This window comes from Scomber scombrus, chromosome 2 (assembly GCF_963691925.1).
Source record: "Scomber scombrus chromosome 2, fScoSco1.1, whole genome shotgun sequence".
Lineage (NCBI taxonomy): Eukaryota > Metazoa > Chordata > Actinopteri > Scombriformes > Scombridae > Scomber > Scomber scombrus.
Genome location: NC_084971.1, coordinates 436,781 through 455,540, shown reverse-complemented (window position 1 = coordinate 455,540; position 18,760 = coordinate 436,781). Strand labels below are relative to the sequence as shown.

The window sequence follows — 18,760 nt, the reverse complement described above, 5'->3', positions numbered from 1 at the left end:
TACAATGAAATGACTTTCAGCAGTATTTCACTGCTGCTCAAATTGATTTTTAAAATTATACAAAAAATTAAAGATTACGGAACTTCCGGCTGACGTTCGACATGTGAGGCTGCGAGGTCCTGAGCTCTGCATGCAACTTTTAATTTAATCATTTTTTTTAGCGTGCAGAATACAAATAAATATAGAAATTCATCTTCCTAAACTCTTATAACGTTAGTCGAGTCACTTACACGAAGATATAACGCTTCTGCAGGTCATTTTGTTCAGTTTAAAAACAATGGCTAATCGCACGCACAAGTCCTCGACTAGCAAGAAGGGTGCTAGCCCTCCCACTGAAGATGATGCAGCACCACTAAATTCTTCGGAATCTGTCGAGAAAATTATGTCGGCGATTGAATTTCTGGGAACAAAAATGGATACTCAGACGGCTGCCCTTAGTCAAGAAATAGCTTCCATTCGCCAAGAGTTACATACCACCGTCAGCTCTCTACAGTCTGCTAACTCTCAGAACACCAAACGCATTGATGACCTGGAGCAGTCTGCCACAGAGTGGAGCTCAACTGTCATGACCCTCGAAACTACAGTGAAAAGATTGCAGTCAGAAGTGTGTGGCTTGACAGAGAAGTGTTTGGACTTGGAAGGCCGTAGCCGTCGTCAGAATATACGCCTAATTGGAATAGAGGAGGGTAAAGAGGAGAACAACCCGCGACAATTCTGTGCGGCTGCATTGAAGGAGATATTGGACCTGGAAGACACACCACGCCTTGACCGTGGCCATCGTTCGCTGGCACCAAAACCTCGAGACGGTGAGAGGCCAAGGCCGTTCATAATTCGAGTACACCATGGGGACGTGAAGGATCGCATCCTCCGCATTTCAAGTCAAAAGAAGCAGCTGTTCTACAAGGAGAAGCGTGTGCACATCTTTCCCGATTTTGCACCAGAAGTAGCCAGGAAGCGAGCTGCGTTTGCCGAGGCGAAGCAGCTCCTTAAAGGTAACAAGGATGTCAAGTTTGGTCTTCGTTTTCCAGCCATATTTCGTGTCACGTTCAAAGGTGAGGAGAAATCTTTCACTAATCCCGAACTGGCAGTATCCTATATAAAGGATAACATCCTCCCATCATCATGATCAGGTACATTGTGGACATAACACATAATAGTGAGTCAACTCGACTTTGAGTTATTCGGGTTCATTTTTATTTATTTTTTTTCCTAAAAATGTTTTTATTTGTTTTGAGCGTAAAAGGAAGATAAAAATGCAAGGCTGCACTTTGTAGTCTAAACATTGGACTTGGGGGTAACTGTAGCCTATTGCACAGCTTAGCTGTTATTACACTACCTGAGTTTTTTTTTTTTTTTTACCCATTTGATTATGCTGTGTTCATGGTATTTTGCACTGCTATATTTTTATTTGATTGCTTGCTGAGCTTTGGGTCTGTTTAGGTTAAGACCCAAGCTAGTGATTTTGAGCATGTTTCTCTTGGGGCTTATGCACTTTGTTTGGGATAGTGCTGGGGGGTGGGGGGTAAGTGTCTTTTTTGTTTTTTCTCTGTTATTTTTCTTTTCACTTTGTCCACTTGTGGTTGCATTTAACTTTGATTATTACTGTTCCCTGAGTCATAGATGTCATCTGTTACAACATAGATTGCCATACTTCAATATCTACATTTCCAAATATGGCTAATTCAAATACACCCTATAGGGGGAGTGGGCAGCCAATAAAGTTTACCAATTGGAACGTGAAAGGACTTAACCATCCTATTAAACGCACCAAAGTCCTTGCTCACCTTAAACTCTTGAAAACTGACATAGCTTTCCTCACTGAGACTCATTTATGTGGGTCTGGCTATATTGGCCTGAAGAGAGGCTGGGTGGGACAGGTATACCATTCCACATTTCAGGGTAAGGCCAGGGGTGCTGGGATTCTGATTAATAAATCAGTACCATTCGTATTGTCTGAAACCAAATCAGACCCTAATGGCCGTTTTGTTATTGTGGTTGGTAAACTCCATAGTCTGCCTGTGACATTAGCTTGTGTTTATGCCCCAAATTGGGATGATTCTAAATTTATGAGTAACTTCCTGTCCAGTATACCGTACTTAGACACTCATCAACTCATATTAGCTGGTGATTGTAACTGTGTAATCAATCCCTTATTGGATAGATCTTCCACTCGCATAGTCACTAGATCAAAAACGGCAGAATGCATAGAGGACTTTTTACAATGTTGTGCAATGTCTGACCCATGGAGATACCTTTACCCTACAAAGAAGGAATTTTCTTTTTTTTCACCTGTGCACCACACCTATTCACGCATAGATTATTTCTTCATACATAAAACCCTACTGCCCCTGGTAAATGCCTGTGATTATAATAGTATAGTGATATCTGATCATGCCCCTGTTACATTAGTTTTGACTCTCCCCATCCATAGACCTAACAGATTCAGATGGAGGCTCAATCCACTCCTTTTGTCTGACGAGTCATTTATTGCCTTTGTTAATACTTACATAGACATATTCTTAGAAACCAACTCAAATGATGAGACCTCCCCTTCATTGCTCTGGGAGACCCTTAAGGCCTACCTGAGGGGGATGATCATCTCCTTCAATGGCAGTATCCACAAAGCACGAATAGCCAGACAAACAGAACTTTCTGAACTCATCTCTGAGGTGGACAAAGCGTATGCTTCCGCCCCAACCCCAGAGCTTTATAAACAAAGAATGTTGCACCAGGCTGAATTTGACATGCTTTCAACTGGACAGGCAGAACGGGCTATGTTAAAATCTAGACATATGTCATATGAATATGGAGAGAAACCCAGCAGAGGCCTTGCTTATAGTCTGCGACATACTTCCACTAGTCATGTCATTGATCAAATTGACTCTGAGTCAGGATTATTATCGGACCCAACAGACATCAATCAACAGTTTTGTAACTTTTACTCTAATTTGTATACATCTGAACCTCCCACTGATCTGAGTCTAATGGATACTTTTTTCAGAGACCTGGCTATCCCTACTGTGGATGAAAAGCTAAGGGAATCTTTGGATAGCCCTGTTTCTTTAGAAGAGATAACCAAAGCCATTGCATGTATGCAGAGTGGGAAATGTCCAGGCCCTGATGGCTTTCCTACAGAATTTTATAAGAAGTGCTCAGCAAAGTTAGCCCCCTTACTCAAAGCTGTGTTTGATGATAGTCTAGATTCTCAATGTCTTCCACCAACTCTACGCCAGGCATCTATATCCCTTCTTCTTAAGAAAGACAAGAACCCCCACGATTGTTCCTCTTACCGCCCAATAAGCCTTCTCAATGTAGATGTGAAGATACTGGCTAAAGTGCTGGCTCTCCGTCTTGAATCGGTTTTGCCCACCATTGTGTCATCTGACCAAAGTGGATTTATAAAAAACAGACATTTATTTTTTAATGTCAGGCGTGTATTCAATATCCTTTACACGTCATCCACCTCTCAGCACCAAGAAGCACTTCTAGCTTTGGACGCCGAGAAGGCTTTTGACCGCGTCGAGTGGAATTATTTGTTTTATGTTCTGAAGTGGTTTGGGTTTGGAGAAACTTTTATTTCTTGGGTCAGATTGTTGTACACTTCACCTCTGGCTTCTGTCAGAACTAATGACACCTATTCCCCATACTTTCCTCTTCAGCGCGGGACTAGACAGGGTTGTCCGCTCTCTCCTCTACTTTTTGCTCTGGTAATGGAGCCTCTTGCAACCTTCATCAGGCAGTGTACAGCAGAGCTGGGGACTCGGACTCGCGACTCTGACTCGAGTTGCACTTAAGTCTCACTAAACTGTGACTTCAGACTCGACTTGGACTCGAGGCTTGAGACTCGCGAACAACTTTTATTTCATGTTATTATTATTATTCTCATTATTTATCTGTCATTCATCTTTTTGTATGATCTCTGGCTCTGAGCTAGATGTAAACACCAACGTCAGTTGTGGCGAGTGCGACAAGTTCAGCAGGAGTGCCTCAGATCATTACGTTTGGATACAAAGCCTTCACACTCCTGTTTTTCCCTGGTTCTCCCATATTTCGAACCCATCTCCCGCCGCCCTCCCGTCATTTCTCCTGTAATTGACAAGCCCCAAATTTGTTTGTTAATAATAATAAGAAGCGCACAATAGCAAAGGTTTTATTTTGAAAGCTCAGACAGGAAACCACTGCAACTCCGTTATTTAGTGCCACTAACTTAGTGGCTCCGCTACTAATTATTAAAAAACACAACGTTGCGTTAACTATGGTCATTTTATATATATATTTTATAATATCCCCACACATTTCCTGCTGTGTGTTGTGTTAAGCAGCAGATAAAAGGTGTGTTTGTACCACAGTGTTAAACTGCAGTGCAGTGTTTCTGTGATGTTCATGTTTTGTTCATTTTGTTATATTTTACAACATTGTTAAAATATTTGTTTTTTGTTGAAGAAAATACAGTTATGGAATTGAAATAATTCTTAGTGTATGTTTCTTCACATCACATTGCAGTAGATTCTCTATAGTGAACCTACAATTGATACATTTTCATACTGTCCTATATCAAGGTCTAGGTCAAGGTAACTTTATTAATACCTGAAGGTAGATTTGGTGACAGTTTCAGGAGAGGACATCTCAACATACAAACAGATACATACATACAAACTTCAGTGACAGCAGACAGTTAAAACACCACAAAAACAGACATGGGCAGGTGCTCGCAAGGCTAACTGATCAGGATGAAGGATTGTAAAGCTCTAAGGTCAGAATTTGAATTTGATTTAGTGTTGGCGAGAGACTTGAGACTTGACTCGGACTCTTGACCAGAGACTTGAGACTTGACTTGGACTTGACCCTCAAAGACTTGAGACTTGACTTGGACTTGTAAAAAATGACTTGTGAACAGCTCTGGTGTACAGATATCAAAGGGATTTTCAGAGCAAATCAGGAACACAAAATTTCACTGTATGCTGTCGATGTCCTTCTTTATATATCTGACCCACTTGTATCTATTCCACATATTATCAATATCCTTAAAGACTTTGGCAGTTTTTCAGGGTACAAGCTCAACCTTGGAAAAAGTGAGCTCTTACCAATTACTACAGTTGCCACTCAGACTTCACTTCATTTATTACCTTTCAAAGTGACTAATAATAGATTTTATTATCTTGGTGTGTGTGTAACAAAGTCACACTCTCAGCTTCTGAAGGCCAATTTTACCCCACTCATAGAGCGTACCAAACAGGATCTCACCCGCTGGTCCACAATGCCCTTGTCTTTGGCTGGGCGAATCAGTATAATTAAAATGAATATCCTTCCCAAATTCTTGTTTTTGTTTCAGTGCATCCCATGTTTCCTTACAAAAACTTTCTTTACAAAGCTTGATAGTCTTATTTCATCTTTTATTTGGAATAACAAAACACCTAGGATCAGGAAATTGTTTTTACAAAGACCTAAAATACAGGGCGGGATGGCTCTACCAAATTTTCAAATATATTACTGGGCTGCTAATATCAAAAGCTTATTGTGCTGGCGGTGGGATATATCAACCCTGGATCTGCCTGGTTGGTTACAAATTGAGTCTAGTTCTTGCAGTCCAATCTCACTTTCAGCTCTTTTGTGTTCATCTCTTCCCCTACCTTCGCCCCGGTCTTGTCAGAACCCAGTAGTTCTTCACTCCTTAAAAATCTGGTCTCGGTTCCGAAAACGTTATGGGCTAGTTTCTATGTCAGTTTATTCTCCTATTACAGCCAACCACCTATTCCCAGCCTCTTTAGATAATACCTTTATGAGGTGGGTTAAAAATGGAGTCTTAAATATCAAGATGCTATATAAGGATGGTGTTTTCATGTCATTTGATCAGGTTAGACAGGAGTTTTCCTTACCAACTAGTAACTTTTTCAGATACCTACAAGTCAGACATTTTATACAGAATCACATCACTCCATTTCCCTCACTCCCACCAAAATCTTCACTTGATTCTGTCCTTGAAATCCCACCTGAGGCGAAGGGAACAGTGTCAAGGTTATATGCAGCGATATTTGAAATGGAAGGTTGCTCATTATCTATAATAAAAGAAAACTGGGAAAAGGATATGGATGCCGACATAACCGAAAGTCAATGGTCTGACATCATTCAAAGAATTCACTCTTCCTCCATTTGTGCAAGGCATAGTCTTATTCAGTTTAAGATTGTACATAGGCTTCATATGTCCAAGGTTAAACTATCTAAAATATTTCCAGGGGTTGACCCTAATTGTAACAGATGTAAGCAGGCACCTGCCACTTTGTACCATACATTTTGGTCATGTTCTAGTTTAACAGCTTTTTGGTCCTCAATATTTGAAGTATACTCTGCAATTTCAGGTTCAACTGTTGACCCCTGTCCTTTCATTGGACTTTTTGGCATTCCATCAGAGGACTTACTGTTGCAAAAGTCACAACTAAACTGTATAGCCTATTCCTCCCTTTTAGCTCGGCGACTCATTCTTTTAAATTGGAAGAATGACAAGCCCCCTTCTTTTGGCAGATGGATCTGTGATGTCATGTTTTTTCTTAAAGTAGAAAAAATCAGATACACACTGAATGGATCAATGAGGAAGTTTGATGTTGTATGGCAACCTTTTATCTCACATGTGGAACAACTTACAATGCACCTTGGCTCTGAATAGCGGTTGTACAAGATGACTACTACTATGTGGACTTTTTCTGTGTAATGTATGATTTTATTTTTATTTTTATTATTATTATTATTATTTTTATTGTTGTTTGTTTGTTTGTTTGTTTGTGGAGTTTTTTGTCCTAAGTGTTAACTGTATTTGTGTATTTGTCTGAAATTACAATAAAAAAACATTGACTAAAAAAAAAATTAAAGATTACCAAAATGACAGACCATAAAACTTCATTTTTAAGAACTTAACGTCTCATGCGTGCATTACTTTTTCCTCCCACAATTTTCTCTCAACTTCTGTCTGATTTGGCACCTCGTGTTTGACGGTGAGGCTACAGCTGAGCAGGCTGAGCAGGTACAAAGTAGGAGAGTTTCTGCCAAAAAACAAGCACTGAGACCCGGGGAGACATGAGAGCAGCTGCTTGCTAACAGCTTTGTGTGTTTACAGCAGAGAGCAGGAGAAGGACAGACGTCTCACTCTGCTGCTCTGTGCTGAGATTCTGCTGCTCAGACATTCACAGAGCAGACACTTAAAGTATATAATTGCTGTTGTCCAAACAAAGTATTGATAACACACTTAGTATTTTACAAATGAATTGTTTTTGGGGTTGTTGTTTTTTTGAATAAACCTGGGCACTGACATGCGATAATGAACCAAACAAGTTCTATCTTTATTTGTAAAATAGAAGACAGTCAACCTCGAGGAAACACTGCTTAATCACAGCATCAGCTTTCAGAACAGAGTGCAGATGGGTAAAACATGATTAAGACTAGAGATTAAAATACAGTATCTAATATTCAAAATAATCAACTCCACATTAGTGTGTAATACTGATCTTCTTGTCTTTGAGGAATGAGATGAAGGTGTCTTTCACAAGAAGCTCATGACAGTTCCCTTCTTCCCGACCTGGTGAGGCTGCAGCGCGTGAAACTGAATAACAATCCTGTGAATTAAAAGAAAGCTGTCAATCATTTACCCATTCCTGCAAATAGGAAAATAACACAATTTGGAGATAATAATAAGTCCATGAACTGAGTGAATCTGTAGTATCATGAATGCCGTCAAATGTTGTAGCTTTAACTAGGACAGTCCATTCTGCACCACACTGACTTTTGCTAATCTACAAAAAAAAGTGCAGCAAACAAACTTATCAGGATGATAAGAGCAGGATGAGGTCACATATTGTACTTGGTGAATTGAAGTGAAGCTGACATATAAACAAGTGTCTGAGATTGTTCTGATTTCTTGTTGTTAATTACACAGATCAGCACAAGTATGATCAAATGAGTTAGGATGTTTCCTACTGGCAGCAGAGAACAGGTTGGCTCAGATACCAAACTGTAGATAAAACCCACACAGAGCTCATGGTAAACATGTGGTAGTGTAACACTGGGTAGAATAATATATAGGCAAAAAAAGAGATAACTCAAGAGTTTGTATTGTAAGGACCTGGTCAGAACAGCATTTACAGTATAACAACAACATGGAATAGCTGTTATCACTAAATACTGTACATCTCTGCTGTGGTTTCAGAAAGAGTTCAACCACTTCACCACTGACCAACTGACCAACTGACCAACTGAACACCATCTTGGCAGTGAGGCAACGAGCAGGTGATTGGACTCCTCTGCTCCCTGATTAATATAACAAATGAATAAACTCCACAAAAGAGAAGCAGCACAGTCAAATATGTTTCTTTCAATCCTTGAATGTGTTACTATTGTCTAGTAAGCAACCGAGCCAGTCAGCTGGCTAACTGGTAGCAAGCAGCGAGTGTTGCAAGTTATTTTGGCTTGCTGGTGCCAAAATGTTTATGGTTTCCCCCCCAGCCACACTAGTTTACAGGCTAGCCGCACATATAGTCATTAACAATGTCATTAAGAGCCCCCCTTACATAAAAACATGAAAATGAATGTCACTATGCCACACTGAGGTCTGACCAGTCATTAACAGTAATGACACCTGCTACCATCTGATAGAAAGAGTCAAACATGGCTCTTAATTTGTGTTATGAAAGGAATGTTGTGAGAGGGGAAGAACTGTTACTGTCTGCAGTCACCTCTTACAAATATTACAATATTATAAAAAATACAACTTTTCTAAAGTGAATAGCCAAGAAGCTTGTAGGGGTGGTTCAGTTTATTTAGTATATCAATCAATCAGTCTTTATTGTTCTGATTGAATACTTAAAATAGTCAGCCTCTGTATTTACTTCTATCTATAGGTGTGTGTACAGTTCTATCCCTTTAAATGCATTTTCAAGACATGTATAGAAAACAGAGGCCCCATTTTTTTATTCAAAAAGTCAAATGAAAGTAGTGGTAGCAGAAGAATGTAAACAGTGGAGTGTGAGATTCAGTGCAGGCATTGTTATGTAAGCTGATGGTGACCTCAAAAAGTGCTCACCTGTCTTCAGTCAGACCAAGTTCTCTGGTCAAAAACTCAAAGATCTTGGCACTGTGTTCCTTATTCTTGTCAGCAGTGTCAGTCACACCGATAGCCGACACTGACAGCATCACACATGGCGAGCAGGAGCCAGCTATCAGCATCGGCAGCTGGGGCTTCACCACCAAGTTCATCCTCTGAAAGACAACAACCAGAACCAACATTAGGGAGAGAACAGCAGTCAAACATGGATCGTCATAGCTGTTGTGAATTCTGGAATGAACTCTCATGCTGGCTGGATGTCAGCTCCTCAGTTCCTGGTGGACAGAATAACTACTAGAATGTGACCGATTCTTTTCTTCTGCTTGTTTGCCAAATTACAAACAGGTGTGTTTAAAGCCACCAAATACGACCACAACTTGAAACATGTCATGTTTACCTGTAGTTAGTAGCATTTTCTTTAAAACATTTTTATTTAGTTAGTATTATATATTGTTTGCATTGCAGAAACTAAGGTTTGGATGGACAATAAAGTTTCAAATTCTGCAGTCACTGTCAATGTCTCTTTAATTTGTGAACCTTAAGCAGCCAGCTTCTCAACAAGAATTCCTATTGAAACTTTATTGGACCATGGTGTAGACAGTTTGATGTTGGATACTCAGACATTTGGCCTGGTTGATTTATGACTTCAATAACTTTTTATTGAGATCATTAATCCTCACCCGAACATTTTTCCATTTTTTTCACGACGTGTCAGGTACATACTCAGAGACAACTCTTAATTTAACAAACGTGGCAAGATTGGTTTACTCATTATTTGTAGTATCTAATGATTGATCATAATCATAAAGGACCTCCCTTTTTGACAGGGAGGTTTGAGGTTTTTGGAGTCCCAGACTCCAGCTGTACAGACTTAAACCCACAGAGCTAAGACGTGAACAACGTTCTACCATCAGAACAATGTCAGCACAATAGACACGTCATAATGTGTTGTACAACCAGGACAATGGTTAACCAGTAGATTATAACATGCATGATGTACACTCAATCAGCAGGTTATGACACACACAGCTAATGTAACATAAATGGTGTCATGGTCAGCAGATTATGACCTCCACACACACACACACACACACACACACACACACACACACACACACACACACACACACACACACACACACACACACACACACACACACACACACACACACACACACACACCTAATCATATGACATAGTTACTCATTTTATCAGAGAAGATGAATAATAAGAATTCCCATTACAATCTTTAGATGACTGTAAAACTGTAATAGCTCATTGTCCCATATAAGCAAAACTGGAGGTAAGGCAGCACTCATATCTCTGCACATGTTCTGCTGTGTGTTGCGTTAAGCGGCAGATAAAAGGCTGCTGCTTGGAGAGAAAATTAATTAAGCCGAATTCAAAAGTTTAAATGTGACAAAAAACATTTTTGGGTTTTTACCACAGTATTAAACTGTGATGTTCATGTTTTGTTGTAATAAAAATAGAAAGATGAATAAGTAAGATAAACACTAGTGAATAAGATAAATACCAAATAAACCAAATAATAATTGTATACTTATCTCCACCATACCATATGGGGAAGAGGAAAGTACAAGGAAGTCCTCAGTTAAAGTGTTTTTTGACAAGAAATGTCCAATAAATGCAGCATTTTAATAAGTTCATTTAATAAATAAGTTTTAATAATCATCATTTCAATTTTGACCCAAATAATCGTGATTATGATTTTTTCCATAATCAAGCAGCCCGTTGTACATGTAGTAGGAGATGAAAACGTCTTGGACAAAAGGTGTGTAAAGGGTTAAGAAAAACAGGTTGTAATAGCTAACTGGGCCATATTGCATAATATTGCACCATGAGTCAATATAATGCATTTACTGAAAATTGGAGGCTGTGCATCTAGAGGGAAAAGACCCAGATTAACACAAAACTGGAAGTGAAGTGTCTCATGAAAAAATGCTGTAACACCAAACCTTACAGCACTATATATAGTATATATACTATATATACTCCATATATTACGAGGAGGCTGGTAAACTCTGCTGACTGAGCTGTCTGCACTTTAGAGACGGTCCCTAACTGCAGCTGGTCATTTACCTTGGATAATGTCAAGGTTCCCAAAGCAATACGCTTAAACAACGGATCGTGAGGTAAACATGTCCTATGCAGCGTCAGTCACACTTTATTCTGTAATGCACAACAAACCTGGTTAGTACTGATGAGCTCACTCAAGAGTTATTGGGCATTAACCTGGCCGAATGTCTGAATATCCAACATTAAATGATCTTCATTGGCCTTCATCGATCTGTTGAATATAATTTGGTTCCGAACATTCAAATGCTGAAATCTGGCTTTGCAGTGTTGGTGGACGTGATAAGCTTTCCGTGTTAGCTGTAAACCTCCTACAAAAAGAAATAGGCCTGCATGTGAGCGTATTCATGCGCCCATGTGTCGGGTAGTAATCCAACCAGCTGTGATCCAGTAGGTATAGGCTATGGATATGCACATAGCTTTGACATTGAGCATTGCTAAATCAAAAATATAACACTCACTTCCTCTGGTTTGCCCAGAGCAGCCGCGGTGCAGGTGCACAGCTTCTTGAGGAACTCCTCGGTGAAGGCGCTGGCTGCTAGATTACTCTCTATGTCAATGAAAGGCATCTTGATGAGTATACTGTGCTGGAACTATAGGCTGTATGCTGGAACTGAAGTCTTCAACTTTACTTTTCGTGTTCTTTTTCTTCTTTACTGGCGGATTGCAGTACCAATTCAAGGTGCATACTGCCACCTACTGTACAGGAGTATGTAGAACAGGATCGATAATACATTATTCTGGGAAAAATAAAATAAATAGATACTATATCAAACCTTTCAGTATTATTTGGGAAACTATACCCCCTCCGTGTTTCCCACACCTTACCACCATTTGTTCCTAATATTCCTTCCATCCTCATCCAGCCTGTCTCACCCTTTGGTGAAATATTACCCTGTCTTCATTACATTTGGCAAAATTATTACATGTTCTATATTTTCTGTTATATTACTGTGCATACATACTTGTTGATACTGAGAATTTTGTTTATTCATCTCATCAGTGGAGAAAGTGTTCAAGAGCCCAGGATGTCTTATGCTGAAAATGTTTGATACTTGGCCAATGAGAATTAAGGAATTATCAGTTCACTCAGTACCCACTTTGGTGTGTGATCTCCTCCATGTGTAGTCTTTAAGCCTCCAGAGAGTGCCATGAAAACTGTATGCCCATAAATGGTCAAACCCAATGCATCTACAGTATATGGAATAAGCCTGTTGGTTCGTTACTTTAAAAACAAGGAGAAATAGATACTTCTTTAGTTCAGATCACATGACATGGGGCCTCAGTTCATGTAAACACACTGTACTCCAGGGTCATGATTATCTGACCGCTGATGGCTTTAGATGCAGTCACCTCACCCTGGCCTAGAGAGCCAGACAGCCATGTCCTCTGACCTCAGTTACCACAGCAACACTGCCTCACCTTTGTCAGAATGGCTCCTGCTCCCCAAATACCAGACAGTCGGCCAAGTCTCAAGAAAAAGAGAAGACAGTGTCTCTCTGCCACAATTAAGTGCTGTTTCTACCCATGTTAAGGCCAATGCTTGACCTTATGTATCCCAATATGAACAATTATTTAGCTCTTGTGAATTGACTTTCTCCAACGGAAACATATTTAAGCCAGTGTGGTCAAACCTTAATCTGGATAGGACTACTTCCTCCATTCTATTTATCCCTTTAACACTCGGTGCTGTCTTTTGTGTTTTATAATATGATCCCCCCTTACTGTCCCTATCCCATTTTTCCTACCATCGTTCCAATACTTTTTTTTTTATTAGTGCCGTACCTTCACCTTTTTCCAAACGATATGTTGAATACTTCTGTCACATTTACCTTTCAGCTAAAAAGCTGCAAGCTCCCCGAAATATCCTTTACACCATAATCTGGTACACAAATGTATGTCCATTTATACAATTCTATCAAAAAAACCTCTTGTATAACATCTCTTTGGCTGTCTGTAGTTTAAGCATGTTATAGTCTTTTATACTGCTTCTGTGTTTTCATTTTTAATAAATGTTGCTTAAACATGATTAATAATTATGGTTGCATGCATGCAAGTGGAATAATAAAACAAAAATGAGGAATGTAATTTGTTCTTGTGTTAAGAACTTTAACTCACAAGGAGTTTATGACAGAATACACGACATTAAAAAAACCTCAACAACATTAACTCCTAACGGAATCCAATCAGCAATGATCCTTGTCATAGCAGGTACCTACCCTTTCCATTAGGAGTTAATGTTGTTGTGTTTTTGTTAGTAGTTGTGTTTTTCTTTTTGTTGTTGTCGTTTGCCCTTCAGGGCTACCGTACAGATGTGATCAAATGTGACTAATTCTTATGTAAGAATACAAACTTTAACTGAATACTTGAAAGTAATGTGATAAATCTATATTTTTGTATAGGGTTTGTGTTGTGGGTACTGAAACTAGATATTTATAAATAAATAAAAAAGGCAGGAGTGGTGTGGATCCAGCAGATAATTGAGGGGAAGTAACAGGGATCTGACACTGCAGAACTGATCTGGATTTTTTTGATGGCGAATCAGAACGTAAACAAAATTTGGGAGTAATACACTTGGGCTGAATCTGTTATATATCTGCGGCACTATAAAACTGGTGATCCGGTGCAGCGTCCAATCCTCAACAGATATACAATAAAAGGGTGTGTACAACAGCTTTCATGATGGTGGTCAGGAAGGATTTCTGGGTCAACCATGGATCAAGAAGCGAGGAATGATGAAATAAGGGACATCCATCATCAGAAGGTCCAAGACAGAGTGCCTCTGCTGCTCCACTTTTTCATTAGACAGACATTTCAAAATAAACAACAACAATAAAATAAATATTTCACTCTAGGTCAATTTTAGGTTAAAAAAAAAAGTCATAGTAACAATGTGGCCATGACAGAAATCAATACAACACATGCTGACAGAATTTGCAATTAGCAGCCATTTATTTAAGTTTACTGTACACATTACCAAAAACATCTTGTTCATTTAACAGTCATCATACAAAACAAACAAACCCAGAATGCTCACTGCCTGAGGTACAGCATTTAAATGTTTGAGTCATTAAACCATATCAGTGTGTGTCTATGATGGTGCTCGGTCTTCACACCAGTGATGTCACACCTACAGAAAAACAAGACAACAAAACATGAAACATGAAACATGATACACACTCACATGTTCTAAATATAATATATACAAGTCAAACAACTAGCTGTACATCCTTATAAAAAATAAACCAGTAAAAAATAAACGATCAAGCAAACCTTGCCATGTCGTTATGACTACCAAATTTAGTTAGAATGTGTTACATGAAGCTCACATGCATAATTCTATAGTAGTCAAAGGTCAATAATCTAATGCTATGACCACAATTCTCTGAGTTAAAGTCACTGTTGTGCTGAGCGGTGCTCTAACATTCAGAACAGACTCACCATGGGAGAACTTGCACTGTTTGAGTGCCTCATTGAAGCCCTCACATAAACTCAGGTCATTCTGATTGGTGGCACAGTCCAGGAATTGTTTGACCTCAAAGTGACAAGGGCCTGGCTGTGCTGGAGCAGGCCGCGGGGGCTCCTGGATACAAGAGATCAAGATAACACATAACATATCTGAGGTGTAATCACATTTCACCACAGCAGAGCAGCTAGAAAGTTAGAAAAGAATGTTGGGACTTCTGGTTGACCACAACTTCACAAGCAACAAGGGTAGAAAACACAGGCCTTTATTTTTCCAATATTCTGTATTTTATTTAACAATAAACTGTTTATTTATGACAGTATCCAACAGCAAATGTAAGTTAGAGCAACTGATACAAATTTGGCAAAAATGACTCTATACCCTATATGAAAATGTTTCCTTTGTGTTGCACTACCAGACAGAGATGTAACTGCATATTTGCTATCTACTGATATAGTTGATTTGTGAAACTTAGCATTATAATAAACTCCACACATAACTATTCCTGCTGTTCTCTAATGCAGACACCAAGTTTAAATACTTCCAGACAGGGATTAAGTTCAGTCCAAGACTAGAGTTCTTATTCAATGAATATTTTCACAGAACCTTGTCTTTAGTCTAGGACTAGTCTTCATTTCTATTTGAGAAACTGAACCATAGTGTTTTAAGGGTAGCAGATGCTTTTGAAGAGCTTTTCTATTGACAGGTTTTTTTTCCCAATGTCATTTCATTCCATTCTTCTATGAAATGAAACTGAAACATTTTCCTTTTTTGCAAAGCTTTATCTCTGTTTTTACTATTTCAAATAATCAACCATCTACATAAGTTCTCAGTACATACATTAGGCTATGCACCAACTGATTACTTGCAAATACAACACACGTGGGTGTTAGAGCAGACGTGAACTATATATATACTCCACCTCTTACCTGGTATGTAGGTTTGGCAGGCTCTGGACTGCTGCTGCCCCCACTGAACGCTCCTGTAAGGGCACTTCCAACCACGTGGCCAACAGCCGAACCTACTGCTACCCCAGCAGCTGTGGTAGCCATCTGGGCCATGAGGCCTGGCCCCTGGGACTGAGCTGGAGCTGGGGCCAGGGCAGTAGGAGGTGGGTGAGTGGGAGCTGGAGCATGGGATGGAGCTGGGCTACAAAGAGAACAAAAACAGTACATTTCCCATGCATTAGAGAGGCTGAAAGGAACATTACATAATCTGCTGTATAAATGACAACGCCACCAAGAGAACTGTCTACTCCACCACACAAACACCTCTCCTGTCACCTGGAGCTCTATCAGAATAGTAGGGTATAAAATATAAGTATGGAATGTATCATCATGTAGTGTACTGTAATGATAATGATTATGTTTTGTCAGTCAGGGGTTTTCAGCCTTATATGCAGAGAAAATACCAACCTCTTTGTTTAGTCAATAACATTTCAAAATTAAGGTCAAACATCTGTCATAAGGTAACAGAGTGGAGTCTGTGGGGTCTGTGGAACACTCCAGAGTAGAAAAACCCATCTGCATCCAATTGATAACACTGTATTATTCTTGCATTGGAGGAGCAGGAGAGAAATGTTGCTTAAAAAATACCTTTATACAAATAATCAATAAATATCACCAAAATGCCTTGATGGACTAAATGACTGGTATCCACAGTGTTACACATCACACTGAGGTTAAAACCTCAAGTCAAGCTGGAGTTTTGACCAATTTCAGTCAAGGGCAATACCAACAAAAGCTACCATCCGAGTTTCCAAATAATCTTAATTCATCATAATATTTTGTTTATATACAAGCAATTGATTGTGACATTAGTAAGGCTCAGTGACATCCGTTGCCACATTAGAACTAACAAGCACTTTTATATTGAGGCCCCAGTGAATGTACACAATTACAATACACTTAATAACCAGCCAAAAATACATGAACAATTCTTTCTCCACTGTGGTTAAACTTTTGCAGAATAACTGTCTGTGTCCAAAAGCCCAATACTATAACATATGGCACTGTATGTTTGGCATTACGTAAACTCCATACAACACTCGAGCAGAGATGTAGATTACTCCCACTATAAAACTTCTCTTCAGAAGGAAAAAAAAGCATAAGGGAATATACAACACAGTTGTGCAGCTCTCTGATTTGCCTTAAAGAAAGATTACGATGTGACCTTGCCAAGATCAAACTTTTGACTGGGGTTATGACGCAACAATAATTTAATTTACCTCATTGCTGTGTAGGACAGTTATTGACCTAACTGGACAAACTATCTCAGGTTTACTAACAGAGTCGCACCTGTTTTAATGTTTTCAAATATTTGAGCTTATATCGAGCACAACTGAGTTTTAAACATGCACCGTGGAAGCCGCTACAGTGTAACAGCACCACTGACTGGGGAAGACCTGAGGAAACTATTCAGTGTTTTTACCTTGCTGGAGCTGAAGAACGGCTGCGGCTTCCTCTGGCCATCTCTGAGTAACACTAATTTAGCTGTGCGGGTATCAATATTTCAAATGCACCGCAGAGTTCAATCCCCGCTTCTAGAGCGTGCTTTATGACAGGACGCTGTCTTCGGCTAGGCTCGGCTTTGACCGGCTCAGCTCGGATCTAGAAAGCAGCAGTGACCTTGTGCCTGCCGACTGCCGACTGCCGATGCAAATGTCGCGGGACTATCCCGACGTTCTTATATTTTCTCCTCGTGAGGGTTGAGCATTGCTACTGTGCCTCTTCCTCCGCCTGCTGGACTGGAGTGTGTGTGTGTGTGTGTGTGTGTGTGTGTGTGTGTGTGTGTGTGTGTGTGTGTGTGTGTGTGTGTGTGTGTGTGTGTGTGTGTGTGTGTGTGTGTGTGTGTGTCAGGGGGGGTAGGCCTACAGTTTGTGTCACTTGTGTTGTGTGTGTGACATTAAAAAGTAATTTATTAATCAAATCAATTGTATTACTTGAATTATTCACAGGTTTGGATACAGTAGCTAATAGAGAATGTGAAGCACGTTGGGACAGGGACACCATCTTTGACAAATGTGTTATTTACCTGTTCCTGCTATGGTGCTATGGTGCTTGCCTGCTTACCTTTTGTTTTGTTTGGCTAAATTGGTTAAGCCGTTGTTACAAATCCCTAGAAGCTCATGAACAGTTTTACAGTGACTATGGTGACAGTGATGGTTTGGCAGTTTGCTAAAAAGAGTGTACGGGAAGGAAGTTTGAAAAGGATACAATTTATATTCGGTAAATGTCAGAGCTCAACTCATTTAGGTCAAAGTTATTCCTCACTTACATTACACTTACAACTTATTAAAAAATAAAAGAAAGAAAGAGAGCTGCTGAATGCATTTTAGTCATCAATATTGCCTCTGTGTTGGATAGATGTACATGGCTCACCTCTTTTTAATTTGTCCATATCTGGTGTAATATTGGGAGGACATTTTTCACTGGCTTTCTTGTAACTATAATAGAAAGACAGAGGTGGATGGCTCTTTTTGTCTGATCTGTAGATGCTATTCTGCTATCTTTTAATGTACAGAAAAATAAATAAATAGTGGCTGAATGAAAAACTACCTCACTATACCTGGAAAAAATCTGGTACAACAAACTGGCTCTGGTGAGTTTACCCAGATTTGTGGACCATTTTTAAGTGGAGTAAGAATAGATTACTGTGTTTAACCTTATTCTGAAGTGAGTGTGAATATCTATGATGAAACAGTGGTCAAAATAACATTTAACTATGTTAAATGTCTTCTTTTTCTTACTTTTGCTTGTTGTTTGCTTTGCTCTGTGTATGGATTGATTGGGGTGATCTAGAAGTCCATCTAACTCGTTGGATGTAAATGTTTTGAAAAACTTAAGATAATATAGTCAAGGAAAAAAAGGGGGGAGAAAGCCAAGACTGTCATATGTGGTATAATAAGCAAATCATTTCAAGACACCTTCACCCTTGACACTGCACTTCCTTGGGTGCTCAACGAAACTATATATACCGCAAAGTGTGAGGTGTGTGTGCTGTGTTGCAGGTCCGCTTTTGGACCGAGGGGGCGCTGTTTTACTGTATCCATAGTTCCTGCTAGGAAGAAATGGCACAATTTGTGCTTCCGCGCAGCCGACATATCAAAAACA

At 39.5% G+C, this 18,760-nt stretch overlaps 2 protein-coding genes across 2 annotated transcripts; both read right to left on the bottom strand.

Moving 5' to 3' along the window:
• Positions 1-7,307: 7,307 nt before the first annotated feature.
• Positions 7,308-11,820, bottom strand: ddt (D-dopachrome tautomerase). Its single transcript, XM_062431584.1, has 3 exons — positions 11,644-11,820; positions 9,068-9,243; positions 7,308-7,604 (listed from the first exon to the last, which is right to left on the bottom strand). The coding sequence occupies exons 1-3, from the start codon at positions 11,749-11,751 to the stop codon at positions 7,532-7,534; spliced, it is 357 nt and encodes a 118-aa protein (XP_062287568.1). The 5' UTR covers positions 11,752-11,820; the 3' UTR covers positions 7,308-7,531.
• A 2,295-nt stretch (positions 11,821-14,115) lies between these two features.
• Positions 14,116-17,290, bottom strand: chchd10 (coiled-coil-helix-coiled-coil-helix domain containing 10). Its single transcript, XM_062430805.1, has 4 exons — positions 17,079-17,290; positions 15,578-15,797; positions 14,624-14,765; positions 14,116-14,312 (listed from the first exon to the last, which is right to left on the bottom strand). Exons 1-4 carry the CDS (start codon positions 17,117-17,119, stop codon positions 14,293-14,295), a joined length of 423 nt encoding a protein of 140 aa, XP_062286789.1. The 5' UTR covers positions 17,120-17,290; the 3' UTR covers positions 14,116-14,292.
• Between the last annotated feature and the right edge of the window lie 1,470 nt (positions 17,291-18,760).